Source organism: Dryobates pubescens, chromosome 1, assembly GCF_014839835.1.
Source record: "Dryobates pubescens isolate bDryPub1 chromosome 1, bDryPub1.pri, whole genome shotgun sequence".
Lineage (NCBI taxonomy): Eukaryota > Metazoa > Chordata > Aves > Piciformes > Picidae > Dryobates > Dryobates pubescens.
In genome coordinates, this window is record NC_071612.1 from 30,060,329 (window position 1) to 30,074,796 (window position 14,468).

The following is a 14,468-nucleotide window of genomic DNA, read 5'->3' on the forward strand; positions in this document are numbered from 1 at the left end:
AAAAATAGAGAAAGAGAGAGGGCAAGAGAGAGGAATTATACTACCACTACCCATCTGCCCTCCACCACCCCTACTGCCACTTTGACTTGGAGGAGAGGTCATCTTTGTTGGCTTGTGCTGTCCTCCCAGGAGAAGGGGAGGGAGAGATCTCAAAGACCAAGTCCTTCTCTGAGCAGCCTTCAGCATGTGGTGTCTTCAGTAAAGATGTCTTTGCTCTTCTCCAGGAATTCTTCTTACAGCAGGCAAAGCTTAGGGCATGGCTTTGCTGGTGGTGGTGGTGGAGAGAGGGTTCCTGGACTGCTTTCAGGCTGGATGTTTATGGTGGTGATTTTAATCTCTCAGTCTTTTCCTCTCTCTGTGTTTTTCTCTCTCAGTCTTTTCCTCTATCTGTGTTTTTCTCTCTGTCTGAGCTGCTAAGGTTCAGTGTCTTTTATTCAGATAATGGCAGCTCCCCAGGCCCACACTGCAGTCACATTAATGCCTATGTGGCTGCCAGGTGTGCTATCAGTGGGCAGAGCTGACCCAGCAAGCACGTCCTTCACAGCAATCCTATCCTTTGTTGAACATCCCAGAGGGTCTTCTCACCATCCCCTTCCTGGGCAGCTGTTGTCTGGGTGAGAAGCAAAGGTGATTTTATCTTTGTGGATTCACATCAAGAGAGACAAGATTTAGACTCTTACACATGGCACCAGTGGTGACAGTGACATAATTGCCATTGGGGGCTTTGGTTTTAATGTTGCTTTTGTATATGTATTTCATTTTATTGTTATTATTTTCACTGAAGTACTTTTAGTTTTCCAGTCCATAGGTCTCTCTCCTATGTTCCCTTTCTTATCCCTTTGGGAAGGTAGAGGGGTTAATAGAGGGCATCTGTCACTCACTCAGCAGCCAGCCCAGCCCTAACCCTTGACAACAGTTTAGTATTAGATATTCATGTGTAAATACATATTGGTCATGTGTTGAGTTGAATTTGCTGCTGTCATCCATGCTGCAGTCATGCCAGCTTCAAAATGAACGTGCTGGATGGAACAAAGTATCATGGGGCTTGAAGTTCAGACTGTAAGATGGGAGGCTTAGGGTTCTGGTTGCTGCTTCTGGGTTCCAGGTTCTTGGCTGTTGTCTTTTCTGCTGGCAGGACGAGGAGGGATGGGGAAGTGGTTTCCTGGCTTGGGCTTTTGGCTCTCTTGCTTCTGCTGTGCCTTTTCTGCAAAGAGGCTGAGGGAGCTGTGCATTTTGTACCACAGCTGTCTGATTTTGCTCAGTAAATCTATTCTTATCTCACTTCTTTTGGTCTCAATCCTGAGTTTTTGTGTGCTACTTTTCCCTCACTCCTGTGTTGGGAAAACAGCCAGGCTAACCCCCTGGGTGGGTTTAACACATGTCCTGATTTAAACCATTACACTTTGCTGTCCCATTAGCTAATTAACATGTGTAAACTCTGCTTAACTGCACGTGGAGCTTTGCCAGTGGCAAACTGACTGCTTCAAAACATCGCTTCGTGTGTGTTCTGGGGAACTATGCACCAAGCCCATGTTGTTCCTTCATTCTAGTGCTCAAGTCTTTTAGAAACCCAATATAAACATCTGGCTCTGCTTTGCTTTATTTCACAGGGTAATCCTTCAAAAGTGCAGACCTAATCATTATTAATTCTGTTGATATTGATTGATTGCATTGACATTATTCACAATAAACACCTTTGGTATCACTGTGAGTGTCTTCAGTATTGAAGTTGTTCAGCCTGGAGAAGAGAAGGCTCTGAGGAGACCTAACTGTGGCCTCCCAGTATCTGAAGAGGGCTACAAGAAAGCTGGGGAAGGACTTTTGAGGGTGTCAGGGAGTGACAGGACTGGGGGGAATGTAACAAAACTAGAAATGGGTAGATCCAGACCGAATGTTAGGAAGAAGTTCTAAGATTGTTGCACATATCTCTTAAAACCCAGAAGCAACTCAGTTTTCGCTTGGACAATTTAATATGGATAATCATACCTGAAAGGAGATTTCAGCCAGGTGGAGGTTGGTCTCTTCTCCTAGGCAAGCAGCACCAGAACAAGAGGACACAGTCTCAAGCTGTGCCAGGGGAGGTTTAGGGTGGAGGTAAGGAGAAAGTTCTTCCCAGCAAGAGAGATTGGCCATTGGAATGTGCTGCCCAGGGAGGTGGTGGAGTCACCATCACTGGTGGCGTTCAAAAAGGGTTTGGATGTGGCACTTGGAGCCATGGTTTAGTAGTCATGAGATGTTGGGTGACAGGTTGGACTTGATGATCTCTGAGGTTTTTTCCAACTTTATTGATTCTTTGAGTCTATGATTCTGTGATTCTATGCTGCTATGATTCTATGATTCTATGATGCTGTGATGCTATGATTCTATGCTATATTCAGTTGTCTTGACAAGTTGATAGGAAGCCTGAGCTGTTATTTCTTTGTATTTTCTCCATGTAATGCAAAGATCTTATTCATGGAGCTGTTGTGCTAAACTTTGAAGAGTGCTCATCTCCTAGGGCAGTCATGTTCATTTGGTAGCCAGAATCAGTTTCTAATGTTCCTCAGAAGACCCAGGGATGGGTCTCATTTCCAAGGGGTAATAAATTTCTGGGCTAGGTGAACTAGGGTATCTTTCTGGCGTTCACAGAATCACAGAATCAGCCAGGTTGGAAGAGACCTCCAAGATCATCAAGTCCAACTGATCACCCAACCCTAACTAATCAACCAGACTATGCCACTGAGTGCCTCCTCCAGGCCCTTCTTAAACACCTCCAGGGATGCCGACCCCAGCCCCTCCCTGGGCAGCACATTCCAAAGGGCCATCTGTCTGTCTATGAAGAACTTTTTTCTAAGATCAAGCCTAAACCTTCCCCAAAAGGAGGCACTCAACTTGGCCTGGCAGCAGGCATCACCTGAAGCAGGACTAGAAGCCTCCAGCAGCCCTTTCCCACCCATCACACTGGTTCTATGGCAGCAATCACACCTTCTGCTCAGCTCTCACTGAAGACAGGTCAAAGTGACTGGGGAAGCCTTGTGAAATGAATAAATTTTATGTCTCAATTATTCAAGTTGTAAAACCTTATCCATATCTCACTTGACTGAACTTGAATGGCCATTGGAATGGGCTAATTATAGAGGTGGTGGAGTCACCATCACTGGAGGTGTTGAAAACAGGATTGGATGAGGTCCTTAGTGCCATGGTTTAGTTGATTAGATGGTGCTGGGTGATAGGTTGGACTGGGAAGGGACTTTTTAGGGTGTCAGGTAATGATAGGACTAGGGGGAATGGAAAAAAACTAGAAGTGGGTAGATTGAGATTGGATATTAGGAAGAAGTTGTTCCCCATGAAAGTGGTGAGACACTGGCACAGGTTGCCCAGGGAGGTGGTGGCAGCCTCCTGCCTGGAGGTTTTTGCAGCCAGGCTGGATGTGGCTGTGAGCAACCTGCTGTAGTGTGAGGTGTCCCTGCCCATGGCAGAGGGGTTGGAACTGGATGATCCTTGAGGTCCCTTCAAACCCTAATGATTCTATGATCTCAAAGGACTTTTCCAACCTGGCTAATTCTGTATTCTGTTCTGTTTCAATTCCCAGTGCCTGTTTCAAGAGCAAAAGAGACCCTCTGCCCTGAACCACCCTTACCTTGCATATCACTGTGCTTTCTTCCAGCCTGTGACCTGATGAACCAAGGCATCCTGGCCCTCGTTAGCTCCATTGGCTGCACCTCAGCAGGCTCCCTGCAGTCTCTGGCAGATGCCATGCACATCCCTCACCTCTTCATCCAGCGCTCCACGGCAGGAACACCGCGGAGCGGCTGCGGGCTCACCAGGAGCAGCCGCAATGACGACTACACGCTCTCCGTCCGGCCCCCTGTCTACTTGAATGATGTCATCTTGAGGGTGGTCACCGAGTATGCCTGGCAGAAGTTCATTGTTTTTTATGACAGTGACTACGGTGAGTGTTTATCTAGCACTTAAGTGACTCCATGGCAAGCAGCCATGCCACATCTTTATAGCCTGCTGGTAGATTGCTTTGCTTTGGAACATTTGTGGTTCTGGCAGCAGTTCGCTGCACCTCTGTCCTGGTTTGAAGCCAGACAGATCCTCTCTTGCCCCAAGAAAGGGGCAAAAGAATGACACTCATCTCACAAATGGATTGCAGAAGTGGTGGAAAGTTTAAATGAAAAAGCAATTAGTGTTTTACAGGAGCTGCAAGCATAGTGACAAAAAATACCCTAAAGCATACAGAGTCTCTTCCAGCACACCCAAAGGCCCCCAACATTTCCCTTCTCCCCACTTGAGGGTACACCCAAAACCCCCAGGGCTCTTTCTTCACCCCTCCCCCCTCCACCGCTAGGCTGATCTCAGCCTGGCCAGTTATGAGACTGCCCCTACCCCCTTCTCCTGGCATTAGGCCTAGCCAGGCCTAAGAGCCTTGAGATACTCTCCTACCACTACCCGATAGGGAGCATCTCCCATGGGAGCAAGGAGAGGGAAGAAAGAGGCAGAGAATGACTTTGCAGATTTGTGATGGTTTAACCCACCCACATTAACAAAAACTCAGTCAGGGAAGCAAATGGAAGCTGTATTATGCAAGCTTATTGCTACACTCTACAATGGAATGCAATGCATGTGTACAAATATACAGAAGTTACAATATTATACAGGTATTTACAAGGAGAAAACAGCACAGAAATCCTCCTGTTCAGGAGGAGGCTGCCTCCATTACCCCCAACCTCCCCTTCCCTTTTTTCCTCTGGCTAATTAGAAGAAAAAGAGAAAAGAGAATGTCAGAGAGAGTTCAGTTAGCTCAAAGTGTCATTAAAAGTCAGTAATGCTTGTCTGCAAGGTTAGCTGCTAAGGGTCCTCCAGCAAAGCAGCATGAGCATGCCAGCAGAGCAAAAGGAGTGAAATTGGAATGTGAGATCATTAGAACTACATCCCACACACCTGACCAATGGCATTGGTTTAGAATGATCTCTTGTTTTCCTTTTTACACCCAACTGTGGATTTGTTGGTACTTCACTCTCCTGCCCAAAAATCTGCGGCTAGCTTTTTAAAGGCATAGCCTAAAACTGTCACAAGATGGATTTTAGGGTGCAGGATATTACGGGTATGAAATAGGCTGTTTCCTGTGCACGCCGTCTGGGCTGGACACCAGAGATGTAGCTTATGTAGCAGTTACAGGAGGCACCCAGCCTGAACTGCCACAACCTCAGAGAAATCTCTTTCCAAAATCCATCAACTTTTACAAGGTTTGTTCGGTAATTCCTTTGTTAGAGTTAGCTAATACATGAGGAAGATTTTTTTTCCCTGTGAGGGTGATGGAAGACTGGCAGAGGCTGCACAGGAGAGGCGTGGAGTCTCCCTCTCTGGAGATACTCAAAACCTGCCTGGTTGTGTTCCTGTGTGTGATGGGTTGAAATTTCACCCCCAACATTACCTTTGCCAGACCAGCCCAGGTGGAAGCAAATGGAAGCTGTATTTATAGCCAAACTACAATCTACAATGGAATGCAATGAATGTGTACAAAATATCCAGGAGTTACAATATCTACAGGGATTTACAGTTAACAAACAGCACAAGAACCTCCCTGGTGAAAGAGCAGGGGAAGCTACTAGCTTTTCCTTTTATGCCCTTCCTTCTACCCTCTTCTACAAGGGAGAGAAAAGAAAGGAGCAGAGAAAGTTGCTGTTAGACTTAACCAAAACAATGCAGCCAAGGTCAAGCAGAAGCAAGTTAGCATCTCTCCAGAGGGAAGAAGAGAGAAGAGAGAATTGGTTTGGTACAAACAGTTTAAGCTTCATATCTCTCCAATGGGATTGTTTAGAATGATCTTTATTTTCCTTTTTACACCCAAAAGTGATTTATTTACATTTTGCAACTTTTCTGTTCAAGATCTGTGAAAAGCTTTAAAGGCATGGCCTAAAACTACCACACTGTGTGATCTGCTGTAGGTGCTCCTTCTCTGGCAGGGGGCTTGGACTGGATGAGCTTTCAAGGTCCTTTCCAAGCCATAACATTCTGTGATGCTGTGATAAAGGGAGAATTTTTCTGGCTTTCTATTCTGTCAATTTTTATGAAGCATAAAAGATTTGAGCAAGCTCTCTTGTTCAGAGGCAATTCAAGAGTCACTGTGTAAGCCTTTTACATCCTGTAACATTATTTCTGTGTAGTGAATCTCTCCTGTTTGTTGGCATATATTTAATAGCCATAAGTGAAGCAGTGCTGAATGTAGCTCAGAGGCCTTGGCAAGGGTGAGCTGAAATTCATAAATGTAAGAACTAACTTCTGTAGACCAGAAAGCTTGAGGAGGAGGGCCTGAAGGAGACAATGTTCTTTCATTTTAGAGCTGATCCAGCACTCCTGAAAGCTGCTGGATTGATGGTTATCGTGTGAGAGAGTAAGTGTGGCACAGACCACAGCATCCCAAGACTGTGCCCAGCAGCTCTGTGACTCAGACAGCTTTGGTACAGGGATTTTTCTACAGCTCAGAGGAGAGCTGGACAGATTTGTCTTCTGTAGGTTCATTATTTTGCTAATTTTGTGAGAGAATCATAGAATTGTCAGGGTTGGAAGGGACCTCAAGGATCATCCAGTTCCAACCCCCCTGCCATGGCCAGGGACACCTCACACTACAGCAGGTTGCTCACAGCCACATCCAGCCTGGCTGCAAAAACCTCCAGGCATGAGGCTGCCACCACCTCCCTGGGCAACCTGTGCCAGTCTCTCACCACCCTCATGGGGAAAAACTTCTTCCTAACATCCAATCTCAATCTCCCCACTTCTAGTTTTGCTCCATCCCCCTCAGTCCTATCACTCCCTGACACCCTCAAAAGTCCCTCCCCAGCTTTCCTGTAGCTCCCTTCAGATACTGGAAGGCCACAATTAGGTCTCCTCAGAGTCTTCTTTTCTCCAGACTGAACAGCCCCAACTCCCTCAGTCTGTCCTCATAGCAGAGCAGCTCCAGCCCTCTGCTCCTCCTCATGGCCCTTCTCTGGACACCTTTCAGCACCTCCAGATCCTTCCTGTAACAGAGGCTCCAGAACTGGACACAGAGCTCCAGGTGGAATCTCACCAGGGGATTTTGGTTTTGTTTTTTTCCTATGGAACTTGCTCTGCAGCAGACCTGTTTCCTTCACAGGCATCCATTATTCACAAGCAATCATAACTGGTTTGAGTGAACAATTTAAAACTTATTTTCAAACTTGAAAACTTTAAGTTACAGGAAAATGCTCGCTTCAGCGATTTGCTGTGCATAATCTCTGCTTCATTCAGGTCAGATGTTATTGATTTTGGGTCTCTGACTGCATAATAAATGCTTAAATTAGAAGGATAGAAAATGAACAGGAGAATTCTGAGGTATAATGAATGATCACCTCAATGCTGCTAGTCATAGGATAGCTTCCAGCTAAGAGTTGGGATTTTTGGAGTATTTCATTCATTATTATTTATAGAATCACAGAATAGTACTTAGAAGGGACCTCCAAAGGTCACACAGTCTGACCTTCGCCCAGTCAGCAGGGACATCCCCAACTAGATCAGGTTGCCCAGGGCCTCGTCCAGCCTCACCTTCAATATCTCCAGGGAAGGAGCCTCAACCACCTCCCTGGGAAACCTCTTCCAGTCTTCCACCACCCTCATCGTAAAGAACTTGTTCCTAGCATCCAATCTCAATCTGTTCTGCTCTAGTTTGAAGCCATTGTCCCTGGTCCTGTCCCTGCAGGCCTTTGCAAACAGTCTCTCTGCAGCCTTCCTGTAGCCCCCTTCAGGTACTGGCAGGCTGCTATTAGGTCTCCCTGGAGCCTTCTCTTCTCCAGGCTGAACACCCCCAGCTCCCTCAGCCTGTCCTTGTAGCAGAGCTGCTCCAATCCCCTGATCATTTTCATGGCCCTCCTCTGGACCTTCTCCATCAGGTCCATGTCCTTCCTTTATTGAGGGCTCCAGACCTGTACCCAGTACTCCAAAATCTGTAGTGTCCGAAGTGACAATCTTCTAGTATTTCAGGGGTTTTTGTGAGCTAGTGCATCTAAATTCCAATGTATTTATGAAGACAACAATAATCCTGCCAGCTGAAAGACATCTTTTTGCCCATGGGTTTTTGGACTTTAAAAGCCTCAAACAAATTTTACAAACTATTTTTTTCTTAATACTTTTGTTTGCATGTACCAGTTTTCAGTTACTCAAGTTTCACTATTTAATTTGAGAATGCAGTTCAGGCACCATGTTGTTTTGTCCTTGATTTCTGGGTAAGAATCTCATTAGGGTGTGACTTATACAACACAGATGTCTGCCTCCAAGGAATAAATTTCAGAGCAGTGACACATCATCCCCAGATGTGTCATGTGGCAGATACTATGTCTTCCTACCAGCCTTTGCAGTCTGCTGAATTGAGTAGTCTACAAGCTATGCCATAGTGGTAGTCTGACTCTGGTCAGTGATAACTCTCATGTACATCAGGAAAAGGTGCCAAAAATAAATAATAATTCATTTCACAGACTCACAGAATGGTCTGGGCTCGAAGGGACCTCCAAAGCTCACCTAGTCCAACCTCCCTGCAGCCAGCAGGGATATCCCCAACTAGATCAGGTTGCCCAGGGCCTCGTCCACCCTCACCTTGAATATCACCAGGGAAGGAGCCTCAACCACCTCCCTGTTCCAGGGTCCACAACCCTCAAAGTGAAGAACGTGTTCCTAACATGCAATCAAATCTTCTCTGCTCTAGTTTGAAGCCATTGTCCCTGGTCCTGTCCCTGCAGGCCTTTGCAAACAGTCTCTCTCCAGCCTTCCTGTAGCCCCCTTCAGGTCTCTCTGGAGTCGTCTCTTCAGGCTGAACACCCCCAGCTCCCTCAGCCTGTGCTCCAAACCCCTGAGCATTTTTGTGGCCCTCCTCTGGACCCTCTCCATTTAGTACATGCTGAGCAGTCTTTCCTCTTTCTAACCATTTATGTCATTGGGGGTTCTGGGGAGACATTGGTGGTGTCTTTTTCATATCTCTGTGCACATAGCTTGGGACCACTACCTTGAACAGAAACTTTTTTAGTGTGACCTGAATTTTAAGTCCAAACAGGGCCATTACATGTGCAGAAATAGAATGTTTCTTTAAACTGTGATGAATTCTTGATTCCAACAGCCATCCTCAAGCAGCAAGCCCTTTCTATACTCCTTTTGCTGCCTGCAGTTACTTTATGCAATGTTCTGTTGATGATTTCATTGGCTGTCTCCTCCTCCACTTTAAATAAGGAATAAGGCAGCAGAGATTTCAAATCACCACCTCTAACCTGAGGCCTCATTTTTATTTCCATTGCCATGAGAGCTGTTCTCTGTCACTCCGCTCCCTCTTCTTGCTCCTACTGGAATAATGTCTCTCTGATTCTCACTGCCCTGTTTCAGGTGAAATCATTAGGCTTGGCATAGTGTTTTGCCTGTTCTTAATTCTCTCTGCCAGTTTTTGATTGTTCTGTCTTGAGGCCAGGCAGATCCTCTCTTGCCCCAAGAAAGGGGCAAAAGAATGACACTCATGGAAAATGGATTGCAGAAGTGATGGAAAGTTTAAATGGAAAAGCAGTTGGTGTTTTACAGGAGCTGCAAAGCATAGTGACAAAAGAATCCCAAAGCACACAGAGTCCCCTATAGCACACCCAAAAGCCTCCCAACACTTCCCTTCTCCCTACCTAAGGGCTCTTTCTAACCCCCCCCCCCCCCCCGCTACTGCTAGGCTGGTCTCAGCCTGGCCAGGTCTGAGACTGCCCCTCCCCACTTCCCCTCCTGGCACTAGGCCCAGCCAGGCCTAAGAGCCTTGAGATACTCCCCCAGTGCTCCCCGACAGGGAGCATCTCCCACGGGAGCAGAGAGGGAAGGGAGAGGCAGAGAATGACTTTGCAGAGGGATTTATAGGGTGCAGGATCGATGGGTATGCAATAGGCTGTTCCCTGTGCACACCTACTGGGCTGGGCACTCAGGTAATGGAGTGGTTCAGTTGGTAGCACATAAGACCCTTAATGGTAAGGTCGTGAGTTTAAGCCTGCAGTGGGCAGTAGTGACAGGTTGGACATGATGATCTTTGAGGTCTCTTCTAACCTTAGTGATACTGAATCACAGTAAAAGGACACCAGAGGTGTAACTCATGTGGCAGCAACAGGAGGCACCTGTGGCAGTACTAGGGCAGTAGTTTTCTTGATGCCCATGATGACATCATTTTCTTAGCAGCTCCTAGGGATCAGTCTTGCCAGGAGCTCATTATAAACACATTACATCACATTCTCCCCTTTTCCTGTGCTTGTACTGATAGACTCAGAGCACGTTGAATGTGTCAGCAGTGCACATTGTCTCTTCTAAGGTTCTCTAATGGAGCTTACAGAGAGGGAAGGGCAGAGAAAGTAAGAGTGTGAAAAGACTCTGAAGTCACTTGTTAATGGAGAAGTTAGTAAAGAAATCTGGATTCAGTATTCAACCTATTTTGAACACGAGGTTGGACTGTATGATCTCCTGCAGTCCCATCCAGCTTTAATTATTATATGATTTAGTGATGTCTGAGACAGTAATTCACTGAGATGGGTCTCTGGATGAGAGCTATTTTTGAAAACCACAGCATCTGTTTGGGCTTTATAAAAGAGACTTGTCTTAAGAACCAAGGCTCACAGGATGTTAGGGGTTGGAAGGGGCCTCCAAAGATCATTAATTCCAACCCCTCTGCCAGAGCAGGACCAGAGAATCCAGCACAGATCACACAGGAACACATCCAGATGGGTCTGGCAAGTCTCCAGAGAAGGAGACTCCACAACCTCTCTGGGCAGCCTGTTCCAGGGCTCTGGGAACCTCACAGTGAAGAAGTTCCTCCTCATAGTGAGGTGGAACCTCCTGTGCCGTAGTTTATATCCATTGCCCCCTGTCCTATCCCAAGGTGCAACTAAGCAGAGCCTGTCCCCTCCCTCTTGACCCCCAGCCCTCAGATATTTATAAACATTTGTTAAATCCCTTCTCAGTCTTCTCTTCTCCAAGACTAAACAGCCCCAAGGCTCTCAGCCTCTCCTCATACAGCACTGCTCCAGTGTCTTAATCATCCTTGTAGCCCTCCCTTGGACTCTCTGCAGCAGATCCCTGTCCCTCTTGACCTGGGGAGCCCAGAACTGGATGCAATATTCCAGGTGAGGTCTCAGCAGGGCAGAGTAGAGGGGGAGGAGAACCTCCCTGGCTCTGCTGGCCACACTCCTCTGAATGCCCCCCAGGATCCCATTGGCCTTCTTGGCCAACAGGGTTCATTGCTGTCCCATGAACAACTTCATGTCCCCCAGCACTTCCAGCCCCACAGGGCTGAGGGGCATTACAGTTCATTTCTGTGACTGTTATTGAAAGAAATCAAGACTGGGCATGCAGGAAAAGGGTGGAAGGGTCAGGGTCAGTGTGGGTGCAGCTGATGGTGGCTGCAATTGCTTCTGGAAGATTTCAGTCACTCTCCTCAGCTTGCATGAGGGGATCTGCCACACTCTGAGATTTATTTCTTCTTGCAGCTCTTAAAGACCAAAACCTAAATGCTAGTTGGAAACTTTGCTCGGTTTGACTGCTCCCTGCAGTTAATATTAGACAGTTTGAAGTAACACTTGGTATTAGACATTAAAGTAGGTGGGGTATCAACAACTTGCATTAAAATTAAACTCGTATTAGGAAGACATCATTGGTATGTGCCTCACAGTCCTCTGCAGCACTGACACTTCCTTGGAGGGTTGTTTGCTTTTTTTTGTGTGGTATAGGGTGGTGTTTGATTCCCAGGGTATGTATCATTATATTAAGTAAGGTGTCCATAGCCACCCCCTAATTTTGTATCATCAGGAACTTGCTGAGGGTTTTCACTGCAGGAAAATTGATTTTGAATCTGGGAGGCGCATTTCGTTTTAGAGAGTAAATCATGGCTGGAGTCGATTTCAGTAACACAACTGAAGTATTTTGCTGTGAATTGTTAAATTAAATTAAATCCCTACACAAAATTGTTTCTCAGAAAGGAAAGTATTGGGGTCCGAGTGGCTGGAGAGCAGACAGACAGACAGGGACCTGGGGGTACTGGTGGACAGCAGATGAACATGAGCCATCAGTGTGCCCAGGGGGCCAAGAAGGCCAAGGACATCCTGGCCTGCATCGGGAGCAGGGAGGTCATTCTGCACCTATACACTGCACTGGTTAGGCCACAGCTTGAGTCCTGTGTCCAGTTCTGGGCCCCTCAATTTAGGAAAGATGTTGAGATGCTGGAAGGTGTCCAGAGAAGCTGAGGAGGGGTCTGGAGCACAGCCCTGTGAGGAGAGGCTGAGGAAGCTGGGGTTGCTTAGCCTGGGGAAGAGGAGGCTCAGGGGAGACCTTATTGCTGTCTACAACTCCCTGAAGGGAGGTTGTAGCCAGGTGGGGGTTGGTCTCTTCTCCCAGGCAACCAGCACCAGAACAAGAGGACACAGTCTCAAGCTGTGCCAGGGGAAGTTTAGGCTGGAGGTGAGGAGAAAGTTCTTCCCAGAAAGAGAGATTGGCCATTGGAATGTGCTGCCCAGGGAGGTGGTGGAGTCACCATATCTGGAGGTGTTCAAAAAAGGCTTGGATGTGGCACTTGGAGCCATGGTTTAGTTGTCAGGAGGTGTTAGGGATTAGGTCATAGATTGAGCTTGATCATCTCTGAGGTCTTTTCCAGCCCAGTTGATTCTATGGTTCTGTGAAAGTCCCCCTGTATTCATTGTGGTTTATTCCCTGAGGCAAACCAAGATAAAGGCCCACTCAGAGCATGATGTCTGATCTTGCTGAGGAACATTTCATCTGAGGCTGTTAGAAGCACTCAAGGACAGTTCTGTGTTGCTCCCGGTGCCATGAAGCGCAGTCGTCTTGCAGCGTTCAAAAGTAGGCGGCATGAAATGTGGTGAAATTATGCAAGAGACTGATGCCTTTCTCAAGCTGCTATTAAAATGAATATCCACACAGTATGTGCAAACCAAATTCACTTCATTTAAGCAGCTACATCAGCTACTTACATTCTGATCTTTTCATTATTGGCTGCTCAGCGCAAACCACTGTGCTGCAGAGGGTAGCTGTTTATCAGACATCCTGGCCTGCATCAGGAACAGTGTGGCCAGCAGGAGCAGGGAGGTCATTCTGCCCCTGTACGCTGCACTGGTTAGGCCACACCTCGAGTCCTGTGTCCAGTTCTGGGCCCCTCAGTTTAGGAAGGATGTTGACTTGCTGGAACGTGTCCAGAGAAGGGCAACGAAGTTGGTGAGGGGTTTGGAGCACAGCCCTGTTGCCGCAAGAAGGGGTCGCAAACGATCAATATGATCCACGAAATCCAACTTTATTGAGCATCAGACACTTCTTATATACAGCAGCCTAGCTGACAACCCCACCTTCTGCGGTTAAACATCCTGCTTTCACATCCTGATGAGATAATCACAAGAATTCTGTTTTACATTCTTCTTTACTTGTTATCGCCTGTAAGGGCGTAGTGACCTTGCTTTGGTATCCTGTTATCCTTTGCAAGCAGCTGCAAGCACAGCTACAAGGCCATGGAGGCCTGGCTGCATCAACACACTAGCTTACTGTGAGCAGTAAATAACAAGATGGAGTGCGGCCTACATGCTCTGTTCAAACCATTGTTCCATGTCTTTACAAGCCATTCCTCAACAATTCCCCCGTTTTCTTTAATAGAAATAAGGCCTTATATAACTCTACACAATACATTCAGGCTTATCAATAATCAAAATTAATACAATGATACCTAAAAACCTTAAAACTTCTTCTATCAATTGTATAGCCCACTGTCTATAAGCTCAAACAAAATTTGTTACTGCCTGTCATGTTGGCCCATGTCACCCATGCAAGACACGGTGCTTAAGTTGAACTAGTTAGAATGTTCTAACAGCGTTGGCATAACACATGGTCAAAGATAACAGACATTGTAAAGAAGAACTGAGATCTTAATAGTTCCAATCTTTACATTTCACTTATTGACAGAGAAGACTTGATTATGCCTGAACACATTGCACACTGAGATTAAGACACAAATGCAATCCTTAGCACTCTTTTACAATCTGCTTTAGGGGTATGTTGCATTTTTATTTTCTCTAGGATGGTCAAAAATCATCAATTGTTTAATGGCAGCAAGATTTCTTTAATCTGTAAAGGTAGATCTGGCCAGGCTCTAGCTTCACAGGCAGAAAACTTGCAAACAGCAAGAGCAAAAGGAGCTTCATTGCTTTGCCCAATATAAAATTACACAAAATAACGTGTTTTTGCTCATCCTAGTAATTCTGATCTCTTCACATTCACACAACAGTTAAGCAGTCACGACACTCGGTTAGAAGTTAGATGCTTTCTGTTGACATCTTGGGTCATCGTGACAGTTGAGGTCACTGCTAGGCAGGTTTGCTGGTTGTCATTTCATGACAGTTGTGCTGTGTGTCTTGTGGTGAGAGGGTTACAGCACTTCTAGGGTTACAGCATCTCTAGGGTTACCATGAGCTAAT

The 14,468-nt window shown here is 46.4% G+C and overlaps 1 protein-coding gene across 2 annotated transcripts in view; it reads left to right on the plus strand.

The window, feature by feature from the left end:
• Positions 1-14,468, plus strand: part of GRID2 (glutamate ionotropic receptor delta type subunit 2) — a 1,073,619-nt gene that overhangs the window by 638,424 nt on the left and 420,727 nt on the right. Inside the window, exon 3 of one of the 2 annotated variants that reach the window (XM_054163312.1) lies at positions 3,647-3,931. The exons of the other annotated variant lie outside the window; for it this stretch is intronic. Coding sequence (XP_054019287.1) covers positions 3,647-3,931 — 285 coding nt within the window. The remainder of the gene's footprint in view (positions 1-3,646; positions 3,932-14,468) is intronic. 2 annotated transcript variants of the gene reach the window in all.